This window comes from Equus caballus, chromosome 14 (genome assembly GCF_041296265.1).
Source record: "Equus caballus isolate H_3958 breed thoroughbred chromosome 14, TB-T2T, whole genome shotgun sequence".
Taxonomy (NCBI): Eukaryota; Metazoa; Chordata; class Mammalia; order Perissodactyla; family Equidae; genus Equus; species Equus caballus.
Genome location: NC_091697.1, coordinates 52173064 through 52197607, shown reverse-complemented (window position 1 = coordinate 52197607; position 24544 = coordinate 52173064). Strand labels below are relative to the sequence as shown.

Sequence of the window (24544 nt, the reverse complement as noted above, 5' to 3'; positions counted from 1 at the left end):
CATCAGCTTCCTCTCCAACATAAAAACTGAGCCCCTCTACCACAGGACCCAGCTGGCTGGCCTAGGTTGCTATGTTCAACGGATGCCTGGAGATTGATGTGTTTCTCTTCCAACCTATGTATTTTCACAGGGGTCTTCTGGAGTCAATGTCCTGACCCAAAGAAATGACTCTCTCAGTGGGTATTTCAGCTCCCAGGGACGTGCTGGGGAGGGAGCTGTATGACACAGGGCTGGGTTGGCATTCAGAGCCCTCAAATTGTGCCAGATAGAGCCGCTTGCCTGATCCAGCCCATGCGTAGGGATAAAAACAGGCCTGCTATTTATACACAGTCTATCCCACTGTCCCTCCCCATCCCCACTTTTGCAGGGGTCAGTCGAGCTCTGCCTTTTTTTTTTTTTGAGGAAGATTAGCCCTGAGCTAACATCTGCTGCCAATCCTCCTCTTTTTGCTGAGGAAGACTGGCCCTGAGCTAACATCCGTGCCCATCTTCCTCTACTTTATATGTGGGATGCCTGCCACAGCATGGCTTGCCAAGCGGTGCCATGTCTGCACCCGGGATCCGAACCGGTGAACCCCAGGCTGCCAAAGCAGAATGTGCGAACTTAACCACTGTGACACAGGCCGGCCCCAAGGTCTGCCTTTTTAACTTGCCCCCAGCGACCCTTCCCAGGCCTAGGTTTCCAGAGTGCACTGGAATCACTACAGACCTAAGCAGGAATCCTGACTTTGCTACTTTACCGTGTAGCCTCGGACAAGACATTTAATCTCACTGAGCTTCAGTTTCCACATCTCTCAAATGGGAGTGACAATAATAATAATGCCTACTTTGTAGAGAGCTTTTTGAAGACCGAATGAGGGTCTTAAACATACAAAGCTGTTAGTACAGTGCCAGGAACATTATAAGCTCTCAGTGAGTGTGACCTAGTGTTATTATTATCACTAAGCATTCTCCCTTGACCACTCCATTCCCTCAGAGGCCTCTTTTCTCCACCTTCCCCACAGGTCTGAGGCTCCATGTTGTGGTTGGGCTAGTTTCAGGCGGAAGCTCACCTGTCACCTACTTGGCCAAGCACCACTGTGAGATTGTTCCTTTGGGTGATCAGTTTCGGGCCTAAGACCTCAGCGGATGGTCACCACCCAGGCCACGCCTTTGTTCTCCCTCAGCAGCTGCCTGACCACCTGCTTCCACAAAACAAAGCCACCTTGGGGTCATGGCTTTCCCCAGGGGAGGGTGTAGGGAGACACTTCCTGACACACAGCCAAGTCACTCCTTCCCCCCCACCCACCGCCAGGTTCACACCCTACTCTCCTGTCCCAGCCTGCCTCTCCCTTCCCGTGCTCTGTCCTTCCGCCTTCTCACCCCCACATCAGTCTTAGCCCCATTCATGGGGCAATCCCAAGCTTTCATCACACCTGGGAGCCTCACCCCAGCTAAGTTTGTGTGTCAGCCAGGTTTTACGGGAAGGGCCTGGAAAAAGAAGACAAAAGGCCTGGAATCGTTTTGGGACAGTCTCTTCCCCTCTCAGAACCTTGAGTGTATGTCCTCTGACCGAAAAAAGGAATCATAATTCATGCTGGGGCAACCTCATTAACTCATTTATTCCACAAACATTCACTGAATGCTTTTCAGGCACTAGAGACACAGCAATAAACACGACAGCCAAGGATATGCTTTCACGGAGCTTACATTCCACAGTAGAGGAGACGGGTAACAGGTTAAGTAATTAAGAAGGAAAAATAGATCCTATGATGACAATTGTGAAAATGAAAGTTAAAATACAATGATATACTATAGGAGGATGTGTCCCAGTGCCTGGGATGACACTTTAGGTTTGGTGAATGATTAGCAAAGGCCTCTCTGAGCATGTGACACATAAGCTGAGGCCTGAATAAGAAGGAGGAACCAGACTTGTGATCATCCATTGCAAAATCATTCAAAGCCATGCAAACAGTGCAAAAGCTCTGAGCATTGAGCATCAAGTTTGGAGCATTCAGGGAAGAGCAAGAAGGCCAGAAGGGAAGGAGGGATATGAAATAACATTGAAGCAAAGGATAGGGACAGACAGCTGAGGACCTTACAAGTCGAGGTAGGTGCTGGATTTTATTCCTTATCACTGTGAGCATCAAATAAGATGTTGATGGGAAAGCACAGCTATGCAGGATTCTTTCACGTCCTCCCCTCCTCCTACCCAGGCCTCCTCCACCTGCTGCCTGGCTATCAAGTGCCAGGGACATACTCCTAAGGAAGCAGAGTCCAAACAGGCCACTCTGCTTTCCCTGACTATCTATTGACCATGAGCAAACTGAGGCTTGGAGAGTTACTGGCCCTGGGCCACCAGTGAGTCACAAGGGGGCAAATCCAGACCAGAAGCCCTGTCATCCTGCTTCCTAGCCCTGTGCTGTGTTCCAGGCTCCATGGGACACTGAGTGCCACTGACTCATTGCTGGGCCAAACAGACCTTGATTGGAGGAGAGCACTCAAAAGCCAGTGGGAAGGAGCTGGGAGAAAGTGGTGCTGGTGGTGACAAGAAATGGGAGAAGGGGATTTGTAGAGGGGACCAACCTAAGTCCCTTCCCTACTGAGGCTGAGATGTCTACACGAGCAGTTGGTTCTCCCAAACCTGGCTGTGCATCAGAATTATCTGGGAATTTATTAAAGATAAAAAGGTCCAAGCCCCACCCTGGTGCTCCTAATTCAAAACCTCCTGGGGTGGGGCCCAAGCACTTACACCTTTGGTGGGTAATTCTGACATCAGCCAGGTTCAGAAGCACTGGTCTACATAATTAACCAGGATAATGTGTCAAGCATTGAACAAAATCTGAACCTCTGAGGCAGAGGCAGAGTACCTTTAAGTAATGACACTTCTCATGTGCTCAACACTCCACATGCATTATCTTGTGTGATCCTCACAACAGCCCTAAGACTAGACACTCCTCCCCATTTTCTTTTCTTTTTTCTTTGCTGAGGAAGCTTTGCCCTGAGCCAACATCTGTTGTCAATCTTCCTCTTTTTTGGCTTGAGGAAGATTAGCCCTGATCTAACGTCTGTGCCAGTCTTCCTCTGTTTTGTATGTGGGTTGCTGCCACAGCATGGCTGATGAGTGGTGTAGGTCCGTACCCAGGATCCGAACCTGTGAACCTGGGCTGCCAAAGCAGAGCACACCAAACTTAACCACGATGCCACGGGACCAGCCCCCACTCCTCTCTATTTTAAAGATTTGAAGCTAAAAGAGGTGAGAAACAGTCCAACATCACCTAGCTAGTGAGACTCTCAGCCTCAATTTATATCCTCTCTTTTTCCTGGACCTGTGCTCTTAAGCTCAACACTCCCCTGAATAAATGGGTGAAACCATGGCAGCCCTCTCCCTGCTTCTATGGACAGTAACATCATCAGCTTCACTGAAGCTCAGTGCTCCTTCTATCCTGGGGGGTGATGATTGGAACCTCTGCCTCATAGGCTGGAAGGAGGATTAGGCAAGGGCAGCAGGGCAGCTAGTGAAATGGGTACACTTTCGGGACCCATGGTTCACTTTCGGGAACCCTGGGTTCAAATGTTGGTTCTGCTATTTTTTTAGCTTTCTATCTTTGGACACGTTAGTTTCTCTGACCTACAGTTTACTTATCTGCAAAATGGGGATAATAATAGCAGTTATTATCATAGGGCTCTTGTGATGATTAAATCAGATCATTTGTATAAAGTAAAGTGTGATGCCTGGCCCATAAGAGGTGCTTACTCAGTGACAGCTACTATTAAGAACATATGCTTGCTTGCTTGCTTCCTTCCTTCCTCCCTCTCTTCCTCTCTCCCTTTCTCGCTCCCTCTCTCCTTCCTTCAAGTGGGAACTTAAATAAGGTGCTGCTTTATCCTAGACCAGCCATCCTCAGAGCTGAAGTGGTCCCTTTCTACCGGGAGATGGTGGATCTGCAAGGCCTCTTGGAGTTTTGGAAACCTCCACCCAAGAAAGCAAACCTGGCTCAGAACTCAGAGAGAAGCATGTGCTCCCTGCGGGAGGAAATTCAGCTGCCTTTCCCTTCCACTCTGACTAGCAGAAGTGAGTCTTAAGCAGACCCAGAGCTTTGCTGACTGTGGGGAGGGAAAAAGGAGGAGAGCCTCCACTGGGGGTGCTTCTCTCACCGGGTGGCCATGAGCTGAGAGTTACCCAAACTCGTAAGCTCAGGGTAAGGCATCATTGCTCCTTGCCCCAGGCTGGCTTCTCTCAACCCTGCTCTCTATCCCCATCGGAACCAGCTGATCAGGCAGTTGGGGGATGCTGCTGGATTTGAACTCAAGACTGCGCTTTGGAGTCCCCTTGCACATCCTATGCTGACTGGAATAGTGCTAGATAATGCTTCATGCATACCCAGGAAAGGACGGGCTCCCATGTCTCATTGCCTGGGGTCAGGATCCATTTGAATAGGATGAAGAATAGGAATGAATGAGGTGGGGAGGGGGTTTAGGGGGTCATGAGTCCCTGTCATCCCCAGAAGATGTTGAGGAAGAGACATTTATAACGTGCTTGGCTCAGGCCTGGTTTCCAAGCTACCCTCCTCCATTTCTGGGCCCATTTCTGTGACTTTGAGAGATTAACATCTCCAGTCCCATCACTTTGCCACTTCGGCCATCCCCTAGCATGGATGGCTATCTGTCAGCAGGGAGGGGGCAAGTGACTCCTCACTCATCCATCACACAACCCACCTCCCTCTTCCAGCCTCAGGTTCCTTATGTGTAAAATGAGGGGTTGAAACAATTGTTCTGTTTTCAGGCACTGGCCAGTGACATCCATCCTGTGTTGTTTGCAGTCATGCTGCTGTCAGAGGCTTACTGAGACATTCTGTGACAATCAACAGTGCATGATCTACAGGGCATGATAACCTTTGTCTCTGTGCCTCAGCTTCTTCATCTATAAATGGAGAGAAAACCTACTTAGGGGTTCTTGTGACAATTGAAGGAGATAGCATCTCTGAAAGTGTCTGGCAAAATGGGAAGCTCTATATAAATGGGCCGATACTATTATTAACTTCTCCAGGGCTCAACCTTGGAATGAGATCACATCATATCCTGTACCAGCAATGTATAAGTTTGATCACAGAGCTGGAATTTAACAATTTAACGTTATCCATTTACTCTCTGATAATTGAGGGTTGATCTAAGTCGGTGGTTCACAAAGGAGGATATACTGCCCCCTAGGGGGTTTTCTAGGAATCTATGGGGGAGTTTTTGGTTGTCAATGGAGAGCCTCAGGCATTTGGGGAAAAAGCTGTCAGGCCCACACAATTAAGAGTTGCCCCACATTCCACACTGCTTTTGAGTGTCCTGCCAGACATTCGTATGGGTAAAAAACTCGATTATAATTACTTGAGCCTCAAATAATCTCTAATTTACACAAACGTATAAAAAGAATGTTTGCACTTTTTCCAGGAATGAAATTAGTATGAATTGTTCACTTTGGTGGTATCCGAGTTGCCAAACGACACACCTATATCAGTCAGTATTTGTAGTTGTCATATTCAAGGTAAATCTGTATGGGTGCAAGCGACGGGCTACTTCACTGAGATTTCTAGAGCAGTTGTATCTGCACATTCAAATAATATTTTATTTTTAATCACTTTCTCTTTCATATTAATCAGAGTATTGACTTTCTTTACAGAGTAAATGTGCAGATAGGCTATTATCTGTGAACTTCTCTTCCGGATAGTAAAGGGGTGTTAACAACATATTTTTTATAAAAAGGAAATATTGCTTCTGAAAGGGTTGAGAACCACTAAGATATTTGCATGAAAAGCCCTCCTTTATCCTTGGTAAAAGTGCTCTTCTGGATACTAGTACATATAGGTCCCTGGCCAGAGCCTGCATAAGGTGTAATAAATTCCCCTCGTAGTCGAGGGTTAGGAAAGTTGGCTCATGACTATCTGGTATAGGTATTCCTTTTATCAGATAATGACGGGTGTGGAATTTGTATGTTCCCTTTCGGTATCCCCTACCAGGAAGCTCACGGTTAAGTTTTGGTGCTAGGTTTCACTGATTAACCCTAGCCCAGCATTTTTTTTTTAAATAATTTTTTAAAAGATTTTATTTTTCCTTTTTCTCCCCAAAGCCCCCCGGTACATAGTTGTATATTTTTAGTTGTGGGTCCTTCTAGTTGTGGCATGTGGGAGGCCGCCTCAGCATGGCTTGATGAGCAGTGCCATGTCCATGCGCAGGATCCGAACTGGTGAAACCCCAGGCCATCTAAGCAGAGCATGTGAACTTAACCACTTGGCCAGGGGCTGGCCCCCTAGCTCAGCATTTTGAGGACAATTATTTCTTTCTTCTTCAATTTGATTTCATTATGGGGCTCTTTAATCATTCTTTAAATATTTACTTGTTTCTATGTCTCTTGTTCTTTTTAAATCTTTTCTTTTCTTTCCTTTTCTTTGAGGAAGATTAGCCCTGAGCTATCTGCATCTGCTGCCAATCCTCCTCTTTTTGCTGAGGAAGACTGGCCCTGAGCTAACATCTGTGCCCATCTTCCTCTACTTTATATGTGGGACGCCTATGACAGCATGGCTTGCCAAGTGGTGCCATGTCTGCACCTGGGATCCGAACCTGTGAACCCGGGCCGCCGAAGCGGAACGTGCGAACTTAAGTGCTGTGCCACCAGGCCAGCCCTAAATCTTTTCCAAAAGTAAAGGGAGCATAAATAATTAGTGTGAAATTCAAAAATCACGTACCTGCAGTTGCCTTCCCAACATTCCTGAGTCTGGAAGTCTAGGTCAGAGGTGCCTGGAAAGCTTGAGGCAGAGCAGATTATGGCCAGCTCAGGTGGTTTTGCTCTGCGGACTTGATCTCTCTGATAACTCTGCCTCTTCCCCTTAAAGGCCCTCACCCCTCCACTCCAGATGGGGTGTGGGCATTGTGAGGAGAGGAAGCAGGCTCCAGCTCAGGACCCACTCCAAGTCTTGGCTGGATCTCCGTGGTCTGGCGTGAGAGAAGGGCACCCCAGTTCCAGGATCAGAGAAGCCTAAAGCTCCAACTGGAGAGATTCTCCCTCCACAGACACTCCTCTAGCATCTTGTCTAAATTCCTCAGAGCAGAGGCTCTGAAGCTCAGGCTGAGGCATGCCACTGACCCCTTTCAGAACTCTGGGTCCACTGGCCCCTAACTCCGACCTTGAGTGGGATACCTTTCTGAGCTTCAGTTTCCTCATCCAGAAATGGGAATGATATCCACCTCAAAGAGCTATCATGAAGACTCACTGAGATAACCTGCGAGGTGCTAAGGCTTAGAACACAGCAAGCACTCAAAGCCAGCAGTTGCTGCCCATCCCGTCCCATCCCATCCCTTACTGGATTGGTATCACCCATAGGCCTGTCTGTCATCCCCAGATAGGAGCTCCTGGAGACAAGAGTGGGCATTAAATCTCAGCTCCTCACTTATAAGCTCAGTGACTATGGCAAATTGCTTAACCTCTCTGATATAGTGAAGTGGGAATAATGAAATGTACCTCAAATTTGTGGTATGAGTAAAATTATTAACAATAAGGTTATTTTTGGGTAAGAGCATTATGAACAATTTATTATGTTATTTTCACTCTATGGGCATTTTCTGTGTTTTTCAATAATAAATATGAACTATTTATGTATTTTAAGTCACTTTTCAAGACATGCTTTTTCTAAAATAAATACTTAAATTTATTGAGTGCTCACTACACTCTAGGCATTACCATAAGCACTTCACATATATTATCTCATTGAATTCTGACAACAGTCCTCTGAGGAAGATAGCATTTTCACCTCCATTTCATAGATGAGAAAACCAAGGCTTACGGAGGATGAGCAATTGCCCAGCTTGTTGTAAGTGAATCTATATACATGATAAAATGTCATAAAACTTTACAGACACATACACGCACACACAAATGAGTACATGTAGGAACTGGTGAAATCTGAATAAGGCCTGTAGGCCAGTTAACAGTATTGCACAGTATTGCACATGTCATTTTCCTGGTTTTGATATTGATTTGAATATTGTCATGTAAGATGTTACCATTGGGGGAAGCTGGATGAAAAAAAACAGCCAAAGATCTTTCTGTACTTTTCCTGCAACTTCTTTCATATTTCTTCTATAATTAGATTCACATAAACAGTTTTTTTTAATTTTTTTTTTTTTTTTTGAGGAAGATTAGCCCTGAGCCAACTACTGCCAATCCTCCTCTTTTTGCTGAGGAAGCCTGGTCCTGAGCTAACATCTGTGCCCATCTTCCTCTATTTTGTATGTGGGACGCCTACCATAGTATGGCATGCCAAGCGGTGCCATGTTTGCACCCAGGATCCAAACCAGTGAACCCTGGGCCGCCAAAGTGGAATATACTCACTTAACCGCTGTACCACCGGGCTGGCCCAAAAACTTTTAATTTTTGAAAAGTTTTTATTTAACTTATTTTTTTTAAACTATTTATTTAAGGCCCAGGGCTGCTCACCCACACAGCACAACTCCACCAGGTCCTGTCTGGGAGACTGCTGGGACCCACAAGAGACCTGTGGTTCCTACTCATGTCCCTCACCAACCTGCCCAGCTCAGGGCACTCAGGGCCCAGATGGTGGCAGTGGGACATGGGGAGAGTGGAGGCATAGTGGCTCTAGTGCAGGCAGCCTTGAGAGCCAGGGTAACTGGGGCCACAAAGAGGGCAAGGGTAGACCCCCTGAACTTTGGCAGGAGTGGGGGTGGGAAAGGAAGAGGTGTGTGTGAGGGGTTATTCCATGCTCTTGTCCCCCTCAGGCTCCCTTGAGTCACTTTCCCCCGAGGTTGGGGCACATTCTTGAAGTGGATGGTCACAGGGATTCCCAGCCTCTCAGGCCCTAGGCCAGTTTCTATTCCTCCTGGAACTGAAACCAACTCCCCCCCTCAGACAGCACCCAGTTCCCGACTGGTAATAATATAGTGACTTGCTCCTCTAATTCCTGCCCTTGGGATCTCCTTGGACTTGGGTGAGTCTCTCTTAAGTCCAGACCTGGGGTTGGTGGGTAGGGCCAGCCTGAGTCCCCGTTTCTCAGGGAGGAGATGGGTCCCAGGTATCTAGTCGAGGGTTTGACCCACATTCAGATAGCCTGATTGGCCCTCTCCCTCCATTCCTGTTGCGCTCCCCCAACACCCTATCTCGCCGGGCCAGTCCGCGATGGGCCAGAGCAAAGCAGAGGATCAAGGACCCCTCCTTGCGACATCTCGCCATCTCTGCGCCCTGGAGGGTCAGCGGGGGAAACAAACCCCACCGCTCGGTCCACGGGGAGCAGCGCCCTCGTGTGGCCTCCAGGAGAAGTGCAGCTCATTTCCCAGCCCCTCCCTTTCTATGCGCTCGTTGACAAGTATTTATTGAGTGCCATTAGGTGCTCTAGGGGCAGCGGTGAAGAATATAGATAAAATACTTGCTCCGTGGACGGTACATTCCAGTGTGTGTGTGTGTGTGTGTGTGTGTGGAGGGGCAGACAGTAAATGATAAACAATTAAATAAATGAGGCAGTTACTAGTAGTGATAACTGCTAGGAAGAAAATAGAGAAATGTGATGGAAAGTGGCCCAAGTGGACACTTAGGACTGAATGGGAAAGGAAGGTTTCCTTGAGTAGGTAACGTCTGAGATGAGACCTAGGTGACAGTCACGTGAAGATCTGGGGGGAAAGCTTTCCTTGCAAAGAGAACAGCTTAAGACCCTCAGGCAGAAACAGGCTTTGCTTTACAGATCAAGGAAAGAAGTGAGCAAGGAGAGAAGGGTTGAGATGTGGTCAGGGAGGCCAGCTTTGGCCAGGCTATAGATCTTCTAGGCCATGACAGTTTGACTTTTCTTCTAGGAGTAATGGGAATGTATTGGGTGAGTTTTGAGCAAAAGAGTAATGTGGCTCGACTGCCTTTTAAAAGGACCCCTATGGCTGCTGTGTGGAGAAAGGACTTTGGGCAACGAAGGAGGAGCGGAAGCAGGGAGATTATTGCAAGAGATTATAAAGCTATTGACATGATTTAGGTGAGAAATTATGGTGGCCTGGATCAGGGTAGTGGTGTTGGAGGTGGGGCAATGTGGTTGGATGCTAACTATATTTTGAAGGTAGAGCCAACAGGACTTGCTAACAGACCACATTCTCCTTTGCTCATTTAGCTCTAGGAACTCCTTCACACCCACCCTCGGTGGCTCCTCCATCCTCGCTGGGGGCTGAATTAGAGGGGCAGACCCCAAGGATACAGCTGAATTGGGGAGTTTCCAAATGATGTTGGCAAAGGAATTTAAGACTCAGGCATTGTGTTCTCCATGAACTGCCTCCCCTTTCCATCATTAGCCCATCCAATGGTCAGAGCCTCTGACACTGTCTCTCTTATCCTGCCTGGTTTCTTTAGACCTAGTTGTTTATCAGGTCTCTGTTTGTCCAAATGGATGCCCTTAGGGTGTGATGGTGATACCCCAAACAGTCCTGGCTGTTTGGTGTTTGTATTTGATACAGAGTAGGGGGCAGCATAATCTGGGGGAGTTAGTCCTCAGACCCAGGCCAGCAGCTTACTCCTGTTTATTTACACAAAACACAGTGGGATCAGACCTGATCCCACAGGAAATGCACACAACACTTTTGCCCCAGGTTGAGCATTTCTGGAGAGCCTGGGAAAGTTCAGGCTGGCCTTACAAACACTCTCAGGCCAGCAAGGGGTGGGGAAAGCAGGCAGGGGAGGAGGTGAGCCGGTTCGCTCTGGAGTCAGCACTGTTTGTGTTGTTCTGCATGGGGGCCAGGGGGTGCATTATAAATGCAGCCTGCCAGAGGGCCCTTGGCCTCAGAACCTAGGACTAAACTGGCCCCCAAGAGGCTGTGCAAGCCTCACCAAGATGAAGCTACCAGGCCAGGAGGAGTTTGACATCTCCAGTACTTGTGAAAATGTGGCCACAGGAGAGCCAGAGAGTGGCCCTGGCTCTGGTCTCAGCCCTGATGGCCCCTCAGACACAGACAGCAGGGAACTAGGGGTACCCAAGGACCCTGTGCTCTTCATTCAGCTGAACGAGCTGATGGGCTGGCCCCAGGCACTGGAGTGGAGAGAGACAGGCAGGTAAGTGGGAGTCAGGTCAATTTTATGGGGTCCTGCCTCTTTCCCAGCTGGGGCCTCCTCCATGACCCCTGCTCCTTCTGTGGGGGGTAGTCTCACTTCCAATCAGGAGTCCCTCCCTGTGGTCCCCATTTCATGCCCTCATCCTCCATGATGCTCAGCCTTCTCTGCAGTCTAATTTTGAGTTCTCCAAGATCCCAGATGAGGGGTGACTGCCCGGGGAGGAGCACACTCTGCACCACTAGGCCCAGGACTCCCCCATTGCCCTACTTTCCCTGGCTCTCCTGTGTCCCCACTCCTGTACCTGGGAGAGATGCCCCCAATAACACTGTCTACCCCTCTCCACCACAGGTGGGTGCTGTTTGAGGAGAAGCTGGAGGTGGGTGCAGGCCGGTGGAGTGCCCCCCATGTGCCCACCCTGGCACTGCCCAGCCTCCAGAAGCTCCGCAGTCTATTGGCCGAGGGCCTTGTCCTGCTGGATTGTCCAGCTCGGAGCCTCCTGGAGCTCGTGGGTATGCTGGGACTCTTTGCAGGGAGGGCCTGGGCAGCCATGCCATTTCCCTAAGATTTTCCCCCAAAGTCTTGGAATTTTCCAGAGCCCACCCCACCCCACCCTAGAGATTATCCACTCCTGTCACAGGGGGGAGATGGAGAAGCAGAGTGGAGGAGCAAGTTCGTGGTCCCTGTGTTCTCTGAGACTCCCAGAAGGAAAGGGACCTGGGTGGAAGGGAAAGGGGAGGAGTTTGGGGACAGGAACGGGTTAGAACCCCACCTCTGTTTTCCAGAGCAGGTGACCAGAGTGGAGTTGCTGAGCCCAGAGCTGAGAGGGCAGCTGCAGGCCTTGTTGCTGCAGAGACCCCAGCACCTCATCTGGACCACAAGAACCAGGCCCTGTTGCTGTGAGAGACCCCTCCCTGGGCCCCCAAACTCTTGGGTGGGAGAGTACCAGATCTCCCCTGCACGTTCCTGGACCAGGATTGGCTTAGCCTCAGCTCAGACCTCAACTGGGACTCATGGGCAGGGGGAAGCAGAGGTAATGGTGAGAGGAGAAGAACAGAGGGGTAGAATCCTAACAGCCGGAGCTCTGCCTGGAGGCACTGCACCAGGAGCTTTACACACAGCATCTCATTCAAACTTCACAACCACCCTGTGAGGTAGCACCACAATTATCCCCATTTTAGTGATGAGAAAATTGAGGTTTAGAGTGGGGAAGGGTGTGCTCCAGTTTTCACAACTTTTCAGTGGCAATGCTGGTCAAGGAGCCCTGGTGGATCCACCCCCAAAGTCTCTGCTCTTAATCACTGCATAATCCTGTTTTGAAGGGTCTGCCCACCCAAGAGAGGCTTCTCATGATGAGGAAGCCCCCATGAAGGAACAGGTTTGTGGCCCTTCCTTGGGCAGGGCTGGGAGGGGGGTCAGGGATTAACAGAGGCCCACCCCTTACTGAACTCTTCCTCAGTCAATATCCTGCCAACATACCCCTCCCCAAATAACCTCTCATCCTCTGTGTCTCCTTGAACCCCATCCAGCATCAGAACCCCCTGAGACAGAAGCTGCCTCCAGGGGCTGAGGCAGCGGCTGTGCTGGCGGGAGAACTGGGCTCCCTGACACAGCCACTGGGGGTCTTTGTGCGACTGCGGGATCCGGTAGTGCTGGGGCCTCTTACTGAGGTGCCCCTCCCCAGCAGGTGAGGCTGCTGAGTGGGAGTCAGGGATCCTGGAACCCAGAAGAGGATCTTTACTGGGGAGGAGATTGGTTGGTCTCTGGTCCAGTTCTCTGGGAGTGTGTGGGAAATGGTGCTCAGGAGTCTGGAGAGGGCAGTAGTGGTCAGGGCTGCACAGTAGGTATGCACATGAGTGTGTGTGTGTATGTGTGTAGGGCCTGGTAGGGAGGTCAGGTGTCAGGGCTGCCTCATGGGATAACAGCCCCTGACTCTCTCTGGGGCCTGGTTCCTTCCTCAGATTTTTCTGCCTCCTCCTTGGTCCCCCCACACTGGGAAGGGGCTACCATGAGATGGGCCGGGCAGTGGCCGTCCTCCTCAGTGACCGGGTGAGCTGGGCAGGCATGGGTGTGTGCGTGTGTGTGCACATACGTGCAAAAAACATACATAGGCTCGTGTCAGTGAGTGTGTGTATGTGGACTCCATATGTGTGACAAGACAGCAATGAGGTAGAGTGTGGTTTTGTGACTGTGAGCATGAGGACTGAAGTTTCCTTGCTACCGCTGTAGCCCCCTTACCTAGTACAGTGCTGGCACACAGCAGGCACACAGTACATGCTCACTGAATGCATGCGTTGATGAATGAATGCTTGAATGACTTGTCTGTCTATATGACTTGTGTGTCTCTAGTTTTGAGACTGTGAAAATGCATTAAGGGTCCAGATCTGCATTTACTGCCCCTCTGTGCCCCAATCCCCAGCAATTCCAGTGGTCAGTTCGTCGGGCCAGCAACCTTCATGACCTTCTGGCAGCCCTGGATGCCTTCCTAGAGGAGGTGACAGTGCTCCCTCCAGGTCGGTGGGACCCGACAGCCCGGATTCCCCCGCCTAAATGTCTGCCCTCTCACCACAAAAGGTATCTGAGGCTCATCAACTCACATAGATCCTTCCCCACAGGGCTTGGGTCCAATTCCACTGTTGAGGAGGGGAGGGGATCTCAGGAAAGGGGTAGAGATTTATCTTTGGGTTTGGAGTCCGCCGGCAGAGACGTGAACAGCCTCCAGGGGGCAGGCCACGAACTCCAGCGGCGAGTTGCGCACTGGTTGGAGGTCCTGAGCCAACCTGGGTTCCCCTTCTCAGGCTCGCCTCGCAGCTGCGGGAGTTCAAAGGCTCCTCTGTGCGGCGTCGGGCCCCGGCTGAGGACAGGCACAGCCACCGACCGCACCCGCCCAGCCCGGAGCTGCGGCGGACAGGCAGGTGAGGCGAGCTGGGTGGGAGCGGGGGTAGGGGTCCTGGCAGCGGGGAGGAGTCACAGGGGCACCGAGGTGTGTGGTCACTGTGGGAGGGACTCACCTGGCCACAGGGAAGGTTGCAGGAATAGGGGTGTGGGGTGTGGGAACCTGGATCACTGACGACCCACGGGCGGGAGGCTGTTTGGGGGCTTTGTCCAGGATGTGCGCCGGAAGGCCTCGTGGTACCCCAGCGACTTCTTGGACGCCCTGCACCCCCAGTGCTTCTCGGCCGTGCTCTACATTTATCTGGCCACAGTCACTAACGCCATCACTTTCGGAGGTCTGCTGGGGGAAGCCACCAACGGTGCTCAGGTGGGTGGGGAGGCCTGAGGAGGGCAGGCACAAGCTTTGGTATTCTGCCAGCCATGCTCTTTGGCCTTCCCTGGGACTATGGGTGGGCTGAGGAGGCTCCCTGGAAGCTTAGGTTGCTGTGCTGACAACACCAGCGTCCTGTGCTGAGATGGGTCCCTTGTCGGCTGTTAGGGGGTGCTGGAAAGTTTCCTGGGCACAGCAGTGGCTGGAGCTGCCTTCTGCCTGATGGCGGGCCAGCCCCTCACCATCCTCAGCAGCACGGGGCCAGTGCTGGTCTTTGAACGCCTGCTCTTCTCTTTCAGCAGGTAGGAGAACTCCCCCACCTTAGCAGACCCTCATAGCCTCACCCTCAGCCTGGTCCTGGCTAGGTCCATAGGGGAGGGTGGGAACTGTCTCTTTGGCTCCAGGGGCACCTAACCTGGGTTAAGTGGGGAGCAGAAGAGCCCTGCCAAACGCTGCCTGTCTTTCACCCCACAGAGACTACAGCCTGGACTACTTGCCCTTCCGCCTGTGGGTGGGCATCTGGGTAGCCATCTTTTGTCTGGCACTGGTGGCCACAGAGGCGAGTGTACTGGTCCGCTACTTTACCCGCTTCACCGAGGAAGGCTTCTGTGCCCTCATCAGCCTCATCTTCATCTATGATGCTGTGGGCAAAATGCTGAGCTTGACCCGTGCCTATCCCATCCAGAGGCCTGGCTCTCCTACCTATGGCTGCTTCTGCCAGTTCCCAGACCCGCAAGGTGGGTGAGAGAAATAGGGAGCTTGGCAAGATAAGGAAGGATAAAGGAGAGGTAGGGGTTGTCCCTTTGCTGTGGTCCTCTGGTTAAATTCAGCAAAATGCTGAGTACTTACTCACTGGATAACCAGCAGCACTCTTCCCCACTCTGGTTCTGAATTGAGAAGTCAACAGAGCAGGCCCAATATCATCCTTATTTCTGACAATGCTGACGGAAGAACATGGTTATATTTATAGGTAAACGAGCTTCCTAACGATGAAACCAGAATTAGACAGACTTACCACCCAGTCACAGCTGCACTGGACAGGGACTGTCTTGCCCCAGAAGAGCAGAGCTAAATGCACGCACGGTGTAGGCAGCTTTCTCCAGAGAGAGGGGAGAGGAAGGCGCAGAGCTGGGCATGCCCAGCTTCTTCTCCCAAATTTACCAAAATGAAATAAATCACTTCTCTTCCCCTGGGTCTAAGTGACTGACTGGGTGGAGAGAAGCTAGGAGTATTACACTTGTACATATTCCTCCACATGGAAGGAAACACCCAGGATTGGGGAAGAGGTGTCCTCTCAAAGGTGCTGGACTGTGCTAGGCATGAAGCAGTTCTGGCCCTACTGGAAATTCACAGATTTGTGTGCTCATCCATTGAGCAAACATTTGCTGGTCATCTGCTCTGGCCTGGCCTGTGCTGGACACCAGCATCCAGATAGGTAGGGAATTTGAAGGGACGAGGGCGTGAGGCAATGTCCTGAGGAACACAGACTTAGCAGTGATTGGAGTCAGCAGACAGATGAGTCAGAACTAAGAACTCTCTGGTTCAGCTGGGCCCGTGAGATTAGGCTCCTGAGGGGCTGGAGAAGGTTCCTAGAGGAGGAGCATACACCCAAATTCTTCTTTGCTTCCCAGGAAATGAGTCTCAGTGGATAAGGACAAAGCCAAAAGACAGAGATGACATCTTAAGTGTGGTGAGGGCCTATTCCTGGGAGCGTCTGGGAAAGAAAGGGTGGACGCCAAAGAAGTCAGTGGTTCCTGGCTCTTCCCATCCCACAGGCTAGGGAAACCCTCAGATGTCACTGAGATGTCTGGCTGGAGACCTCATGTCCTGGGCCCTTGGTGTCTCAGAGGACGCCATATTCCGCCACCTATAACCCATCCCTGACCCAACCCCTCCATACAGGACCTAGGTCTGGTCAATGCATCCTTGCTGCCCCCACCCGAGTGTGCCCAGCGGGGAGGCCGCCCTCGTGGCCCTGGCTGTCATACAGTCCCAGACATCGCCTTCTTCTCCGTCCTCCTCTTCCTTACCTCCTTCCTCTTTGCCATGGCCCTCAAGCATGTAAAGTCCAGCCGCTTCTTCCCCTCTGTGGTGAGTGTTACCTCTCTTTCTGTCGGAGAGGACTGGCTCTTGGGACCCTGTCTGTGAGTGGGAAAGGGTACAGAAGGAGGGGGATGGCTGAACCTGACTGGAGGATGGAACCTGACTGAGTGTTCACTGTGTCGCCAGATGCGCAAGATGCTCAGCGACTTCTCCTCAGTCCTGGCCATCCTGCTGGGCTGTGGGCTTGATGCCTTCCTGGGCCTAGCCACGCCAAAGCTCATGGTTCCCAGAGAGTTCAAGGTGAGAGCTGGGAGTATAGCACAGAGACAAAAGCAGGGCCAGCAGACAGGACCCTGGAGGAGGAAAGTGCATAGATCCTATACTTCTCTTCCTTTAAACTTCAGTATCCTCACTCATAAAATAGAAGTAGTAATAATAATGGCCTCACAGAGTTGTTGTGAGGATTAATGAGGTGCTGCGCCAGACACATAGTTAGCACAGAGTACTCAGTAGCTATTATTAGAGGTAAGGAGTTAATAGGATGGGTTCTGGTCAGCCAGCCCTGGGTTTGAGTTCCGGTTCTGCCACTTCCTAGCTGTGTGACCTTAGGCAAGTCAACCCATATTTCTGAACCTCAATTTATTCATTTATAGAATAGAAATAATAAATAACAATAGTTCCTACCCCATAGGTTGTTTTGAGGTTGACAGAAGATCATGGTGTAAAACATTTACCACAGTGCTGGGACTGGCACATCCCAAGACCTCAAAAAACATTAGCTATTGTTGTCATACATTCTCCCTACCCTTGGCATGGCCCCACCCACTCCACCATTCCCCACTCTCTTCTTTGTACCCCTGGTTGCCTGCTCTGATCTGGTAAAGCTGGAGCCCCCTCTCCAGGGCATGACAGTACATAGGACAAGGCTTAGCACTGACTTAGCACCTAGACTTGGCCCATGCCTTTGGAGACCTCCCCTCTTGTTTCCCCCAGGATAAGAGATAGAGAGCAGGGGGACTCCAACTGGGGCAGGCTCAGGGGCTTGGAATCTAGATAGTGACTGGGGTCCCCTCCTCCACACAGACGCTTGTAATCAGAGCAGACGCAGACACACCCAGCCCTGTCCCTGCACCAGATCAAGGCAGGTCTGAGCCTGAGTTGCCCCACCCTGGATGGTGGTGGTGGGGTACCCAGGGAGGAGGGCTCTGTGCACCAATAAGTATGGGCAGGCCTCATCCACCACCTCCTCCTCTTGCAGGGAAGGAGGGACCCTGGAACCAAAGTCCCTGGCTCCAGCCCAACCCCCAGGCTGGTACCCCTCCTTTTCCCCTCTTTTAAAGCACTGGGATGCTTTGAATCAGCTATGCATACACACACATTGCTCCCACTTAGCTCCCACCTAGCATCCAGGGTCTTAGAGTGGAAGGCAGGAGTAATAGGGGGCTGGATAGGGGGTTTGTAGAAGAATGCCAAGGCTAGGGTATGCAGGTATGGTGCTCTAGGGAGACCCTTTTCAACCCATCCATGGAACACCCTCCCCCAGCCCACACTCCCTGGGCGTGGCTGGTTGGTGTCACCTTTTGGAGCCAACCCCTGGTGGCTGAGCGTGGCAGCCGCCCTGCCTGCCCTGCTGCTATCAATCCTCATCTTCATGGACCAGCAGATCACAGCAGTCATCCTCAACCGTGCCAAATATAGATTGCAGGTAAGGCCTGCTGGGTAAGACCTAGGCCCCTAAACTAAGGGGCAGAAGCTCCAGGTTGGGTCTGGGCTCCCCTCTCTCACCCCAGAGGACATAGGGCCCAGGCCTGGGCTACCTTCATCCTCATTGCCCCACTACTACCTGCAGAAGGGAGCTGGCTTCCACCTGGACCTCTTCTGTGTGGCTGTGCTGATGCTGCTCACATCAGCGCTTGGGCTGCCCTGGTATGTCTCAGCCACTGTCATCTCCCTGGCCCACATGGACAGTCTTCGGAGAGAGAGCAGAGCTTGTGCCCCAGGGGAGCCCCCCAGCTTCCTGGGCATCAGGTGAGGCCAGTATTCAGAAGGCTGGAGTGAGAGGTGGGGTAGGGGGTACCAGGCAGAGTTATTTGGGCAGCTTAAATTCTAAACTGGTGACTCCACTGGGCTCTCTCGCTTCCCCATGAGCACTGCAGTGGGGTGAATGGGTGGGTTCTGGGCTCTGAGATGGGTGTGTCAAAACTTCTCCTCTCCTTCCTCAACTATGGGACTGGGAGGGCCCTCAAGAGGAGCATCATAGATGTAAGGGCGGAGGCAGCCAGGGCTGAGCGAGGGTGAGGTGCCACCTAATAATCCCTGCTCACTGTAGGAGCACCTCATTGATGTTACAAAGTAACCATCATGAAAACCATTTTGTAACTTTCAGAAACATAACCTAACCCTTGAAAGTTTGCAAAATAAACTTTGTTAAGTTGTGAATTGAAAGTTTTTATGGCAGTGTAAAAATGCTAATTTTCCATCAAAATGAAAAATTTAAGGGGCCGACCCCGTAGCGAGTGGTTAAATTCCCACACTCTGCTTCTGTGGCCCAGGGTTTTGCCAGTTTGGATCCTGGGCACTGACATGACACCACTCATCAGGCCATGCTGAGGTGGCATCCCACATAGCACAACCAGTAGGACCTACAATTAGGATATACAACTATGTACTGGGGGGGCTTTGGGGAGAAGAAAAAAAAATGATTGGGAACAGATGTTAGCTCAGGTGCCAATCCAAAATAAAATAAAATAAAATATTTAAAAAGAGCAACTATGAGCTTGAGCTGATAGAGAGGCCTGGGACCCCCATATTGAAGTGCCTCTCCCCCTCCTCTCCACCAATTTTTCACACCAAGCTAAGGCCCCCTCCCTGCCCTTGACTACTAGGGGATCCCTCTACTTCCCTCCTGTCAGAGTCAGTAGTGGGGTCTGGCCAGCATCGCCAGCCTGGGCCCCCAGGGGCTCTCCCAGACCCTGGCTAACTCCTCCCTCTCCCGACAGGGAGCAGAGGCTGACAGGCCTGGTGGTGTTCATCCTCACAGGCATCTCCATCTTCCTGGCACCTGTACTCAAGGTAACTTTGTTAGACGGCTGGCGTCAGGGGCAGGGTGGTAATAGTAATAAACATGGCAAGAACTGACATTGACTGAACACTTACTGTGTGCCAGGCCCCATGCTGTTTTCTCCATATGTGGTCTCATTTAATATTCACATTAACCCTGAGAGGCATATGTACCTTACAAATGAGGAAGCTGAAGGCTAAAGAGGTTAAGTAGTTTACAAGAGACCAGCAAGAGAGCTAGCTTCTCAGATCTGAGAACCCAGACTCTTACCCAATGGGTTTTATACCCAGTGGAGCAGGGCGTGGGCCTGCTACTATCCCCTAGGGGCCAAGTGCTACCCTTCTCCCAGCCTCCCAACAAGCCTTAGACTAAGAGTGTGGTCATCACACCCCAGAAAAACTTTGATGCAGAACTCTTCACTTCTCCCTCAACAGATGTTTAGAGAACACCTGCTGTGTGAAAGACTCTGCTGGGCCCCTGGGAGAAGGTGGGGACAGGAGTATTGAAAAGGAATCTGGAACCAAGCCCCTGTCAGCAACACACACACACGAACAAAAATTAACAAGTCATAGCAGAAAGATTCAACAAGCCAAGACAGCAGAGCAGTCAAAGAGGGTGTGGAGAATGGCACACAAGAGTCACTGGCAGGACGACAAGAGGTTAGGGGAGGGAAAGGTCACGGAGGCTGGGTGAGAGTGGAGTAGTTGAAAGAGCCAGATGGACCGGATCAGCCACTTACTAACTAGGTGACTCTCATTCAGAAGATATTTACTGAGCATAAACCATATGCCAAGCACAGTTCCAGGGACTGGGGATATAGTGGTGATTGAAAGAGATTATCCACTCCTTGCAGTCTGGTGAGAGGAGACAGATAAACAGATACTTAGTTTTTCTGAAATCCAATTTCTGCATCTTTAAAATGGAGACAATTATAGAATTTACCTCATTTGATTGATGTGGAGATTCAATAAGATCAGGCATGCAAAGTGGGAAAGGAATGGAAAGACCTGGGTAGGCTTAGATGCTGGATGCTTGAGACTGGGGTTGGAGCTTATGGGGGACAGCTGGCAGAGGTGAACTCCTTCGCCAGCTCTCCACTTCTTTCTACCAGTTCATCCCAATGCCTGTGCTTTATGGGCTCTTCCTGTACATGGGGGTGGCAGCGATTAGCAGCATACAGGTGAGCCCATTAAAATCACCAAGCAACCCCACTCCTCCCCCTTTACTTTCCTGCTTGTACCTCCTGCCTACACTTGTCAGTTCCCCTCTATCCTCTTTCCCTGCCTCTCCTGGGCACAGGGACTCTGCTGCCATGCTCTGGATACAGGAGGCACCAAGGGAGTCTTCTGACCACACCCCAGGCTGAGCTTGGATAGCTAACAGTGACAGCCTCCAGGCTCCCTGAGTATCCTGCTTTCCTTCCCTTGTTCCCCCCAGTTCACGAAGAGGGTGCAGCTACTATTGATGCCAGCAAAATACCAGCCAGACCTCCTGCTCTTGCGGCATGTGCCTCTGAACAGGATCCACCTCTTTACAGGCATCCAGCTTGCCTGCCTGGGTCTGCTTTGGATAATCAAGTCTACTCCTGCAGCCATCATCTTCCCTCTCATGGTGATTCAGGGTTGTGTGGTGTCCTGGGAGACTCTGAGCCAGGGAGGGTGGCCAAGGCCTCTACAAGAGGAAGACTCTCTCCTCTCTCACTTGCCCTGGCTTTGCCTGGTTGGGAATCCTAAGACAGAGAAAGATAGACAAAGAGGGATGCTTACAGATGGGCTTGTCCTGGGATACCTGATTCAACTCCTTTCCCAACCTCTTTGGGCTGATCAACCACATGTAGTGATAGAAAGCCGTGAAAACTGAGGCCCTGGGAGAGGCAATGCTAGCACTTTTGTTACTCAGTGAAGTAATAACATGGGTGGCTTCTGGCCTTGTTCTTATTCGCTGAGGAAGTTAAGAGCCATAGGCTTTGCAATAGGACAAATCTGGTTACCACATCCCAGCTGTGTGACCTCTCAGGAGTTACTAAACTCTCAGGGCCTCAGTTTCCTTCTCTGTACAGTGGGAATAATTATTATATCTACCTCCTAGGAATGTGTTAGATTCAGTGAAACGATACACAATGCCTCATACACAGGAAGGGCTCAATAAATGTTACTGTTGTTAATGTTCCTGCTGCTGTTGCTGACAGCTTGGGGCTTTGTTTCTGTCCCTGCAGTTGCTGGGCCTCGTGGGGGTCCGAAAGGCAATGGAATGGGTCTTCTCACCACAGGAACTCCTCTGGCTGGATGAGCTGATGCCGGAGAAGGAGAGGAACATCTCTGAGAAGGGGCTGGAGCCAGAGTACTCATTCAGTGGAAGTGACAGTGAAGATGTGAGCTCCTTGAGGGGCCCTCTCAGGAGAAGGGGGCAGGGATGGAGAGTGTGCTCTTGTCCAGGAGTTGTCCCTAAGGTCTAATATCTCCATTAAGCCTGAAGATCTGATCAACACAGTCACTCCCCTCAGCTCCATATTGACATGGGCACACTGAAGGAGCGAGGGAAATCTTTCTTCATAGGGCAGGGGCCCTGGTTTATGAGCCCATGGGGGTGGAAAGGGCTGGGGACACAGCTCTAATGGGCTGTCTGTCTCAACTTTGATCTTGGTCTCCACGTGGGTTTATATTCTTTCACTCTCTGGGTCCCTTTCTCTCTCCTGTCTGTCTCTGTCTCTGTCTTTCTGTCTATTCCCAAATCATCTTGGGATCTCTGTTCACAGTCAGAGCTGATGTATCAGCCGAAGTCTCCGGAAATCAACATCTCTGTGAATTAGCTGGAGTAGAAGGAGTCTGGGAGTGGAGACTCCAGGAACCACAGCATGAGGTGAGGGTGTGAGGGAAGTGCCCCAGGTGTTGAGGCTGGGGAGGTAGGGGTTCAGACCTTGGAAGCCTCCGATGTGTTGACCAGCCCTGTTTTCTCTTTATGCTCAAGTCCCATGCTTGAGTCACTCAGGACCTCCAGAGTTGGGGAGGGGGTTTCAAGGTGTCTCCAGAGGGAAGAAGGAAACAAGCGAGAGTACCTGGGCTTGGCTCCCTGAGGCACTGAAGTCTGGCCGGTAGAGGGAGCTCAAGCTCACACCAAACTGGATGTGGAAATGGGAGGTGGGGAAGGGAGGCGTGTGATGACCAAAGAATGGAAGGAGGAGGGAGGAGAAGGGAGGGTGAAGCTCCTTGCTGCTTTCTTTTGCTTTGGAGGCTCCTCCCCTAGGCTGCTGAGAACCGCACTCCAGACAGGAGGAGGGATTCTCTGTCACTTGCCCTCTGCCATTCCTTCAGTTTATTCATCTATTTATCAAAACATTTTCTGAGTACATATGGAGTATCTGGGTAGTAGAGATACAGTGGTAGGACAATCATAGTCCCTGACCTCAGGAAGTTAAAATTCCAGTGGGAAAGACAAACAGGCCACTGTTAGAGTGAGATAGTGCTGGCTCACAGAAGCACATGCTGTGGGAGCAGAGAGGCTTCTTGGAAGGGTGGTAAAGGTGGCATGGTGGGAGTTAGGAAAAGCTTCCAAGAGGTAGTGATCCATAATTTGAAATCTGAAGAATGAATGGAAGCTAGCCAGGACAAGATGGATGGAAAATGTTCTAGGCAGAGAGTGCAGCATGTGCAAAACCCTGGGATTTTTCCCCATTGATAAGATGAACTCTCTTTTGGGCCACAGAACACCCTCCTCTCCATGCTTCTCCAAGCCCAAGAGCCAAGGGCCCCCACCACTTGCCATGGAAAATTCTAGGGGCTAGAGGGAGAAAGGGCAATTCAGAACAGGATCTCCAGGGCTTTCCTTATCCCCTGCTACTCCTTTGCTCTGTTATTTACCCTACTGTGTCCCTGAGCACTTGCTCTGACCCCATGTGTCTTCTCTCAGTTCACAGGTGTTTACTCAGGAAGTCAGGACATTGCTGGCCTTTGGCTTAATTGTCAGATGCTCAGTCAGCTGGGAACCTGAAACAACGGGGCAGGACTGGAAGGCAGCTGGCTAAGACCTCAATCACCCTCCTGAGCTTGGGGTGGAGAGTGGCAGGGAACAAGCAGATCTGCTTGTGGTTAGGAAAGGCTGGTAAGCCAGAGGGACTGACCAGGCCCCATTCACTCTCTACCCTGTTAAAGGGACCTGAGGCCAGAAGCCCTTCCCATTTTGAACTTTCTGTCCTCACAAATTCTCTTTTACAGAATGGGGGGCGGGGGGGCGAGTACATCAGGGAACTCTTTTTGGCTTGCAAAAGGGGGAAAAAGTCCCTCTTTCCAGAATAAGTATTCCTCTATTTGAAACAGTTTTTTACACATATAAAAATAATCTTTATTGCATTTTTGACCACAAAAGTAAATTAGGTTACTGCAAAATATTGAAACACTACAGAAATGTATAATGTTGAAATGAAAACCATTCCAGAGATAAACAGTGTACACATTTTAGAATATATTGTTCAGATTTATTTCAATGGACACATTAATTTTTTTATTAAAATGGGATTACACTGTTAGTTCTACAACATGCTTGTCACTTAATGTACATTGGATATTTTTCTCATATCAGTATATACATATTTACCTCATTCTTTTTGTCATTTGCATAGAATAAATAACCTTATAAATTGAAAAAGACATCATATATACTAAAGAGTATATAAAATGTCCTCTGGGGCTGGCCCTGTGGCCGAGTGGTTAGGTTCACGCCCTCTGCTTTGGCAGCCCAGGGTTTTGCTGGTTCGGATCCTGGGTGCAGACATGGCACGACTCATCAGGCCATGCTGAGGCGGTGTCCCACATGCCACAACTAGAAGGACCCACAACTAAAAATACACAACTATGTACTGGGGGGGCTTTAGGGAGAAAGAGAAAAAATAAAATCTTTAAAATAAATAAAGAAAATGTCATCTTCAAGTGCAAGAATTTCTCCAGAGTATATACCTAGGAGTGGAATTAAAGAGTGGAAATAAAGAGTAACAATGAAAAGAATACCTGCATATCCAACACTCAGGTTAAAAAATAGGATATTTCTAGTACCTCAGAAGCCCCTCTGGATATTCCTTCCAGATTACACCCCCAATTCCAGGCAAACCTGATCTAAATTTTATGGTA

At 50.4% G+C, this 24544-nt stretch overlaps 1 protein-coding gene across 1 annotated transcript; it reads left to right on the top strand.

Annotated features, from left to right (window-relative positions):
• Positions 1–10609: 10609 nt before the first annotated feature.
• On the top strand, positions 10610–24334 carry SLC4A9 (solute carrier family 4 member 9). The gene is made up of 22 exons (XM_001504187.6): positions 10610–11058; positions 11407–11567; positions 11841–11954; positions 12378–12433; positions 12585–12742; positions 13017–13104; positions 13475–13629; positions 13854–13970; positions 14143–14317; positions 14489–14622; positions 14795–15057; positions 15952–16010; positions 16223–16411; positions 16550–16663; positions 17907–18068; positions 18213–18391; positions 19363–19435; positions 20536–20604; positions 20862–21035; positions 21640–21795; positions 22180–22283; positions 23331–24334. Exons 1-21 carry the CDS (start codon positions 10841–10843, stop codon positions 22231–22233), a joined length of 2868 nt encoding a protein of 955 aa, XP_001504237.3. The 5' UTR covers positions 10610–10840; the 3' UTR covers positions 22234–22283; positions 23331–24334.
• The last annotated feature ends 210 nt before the right edge of the window (positions 24335–24544 follow it).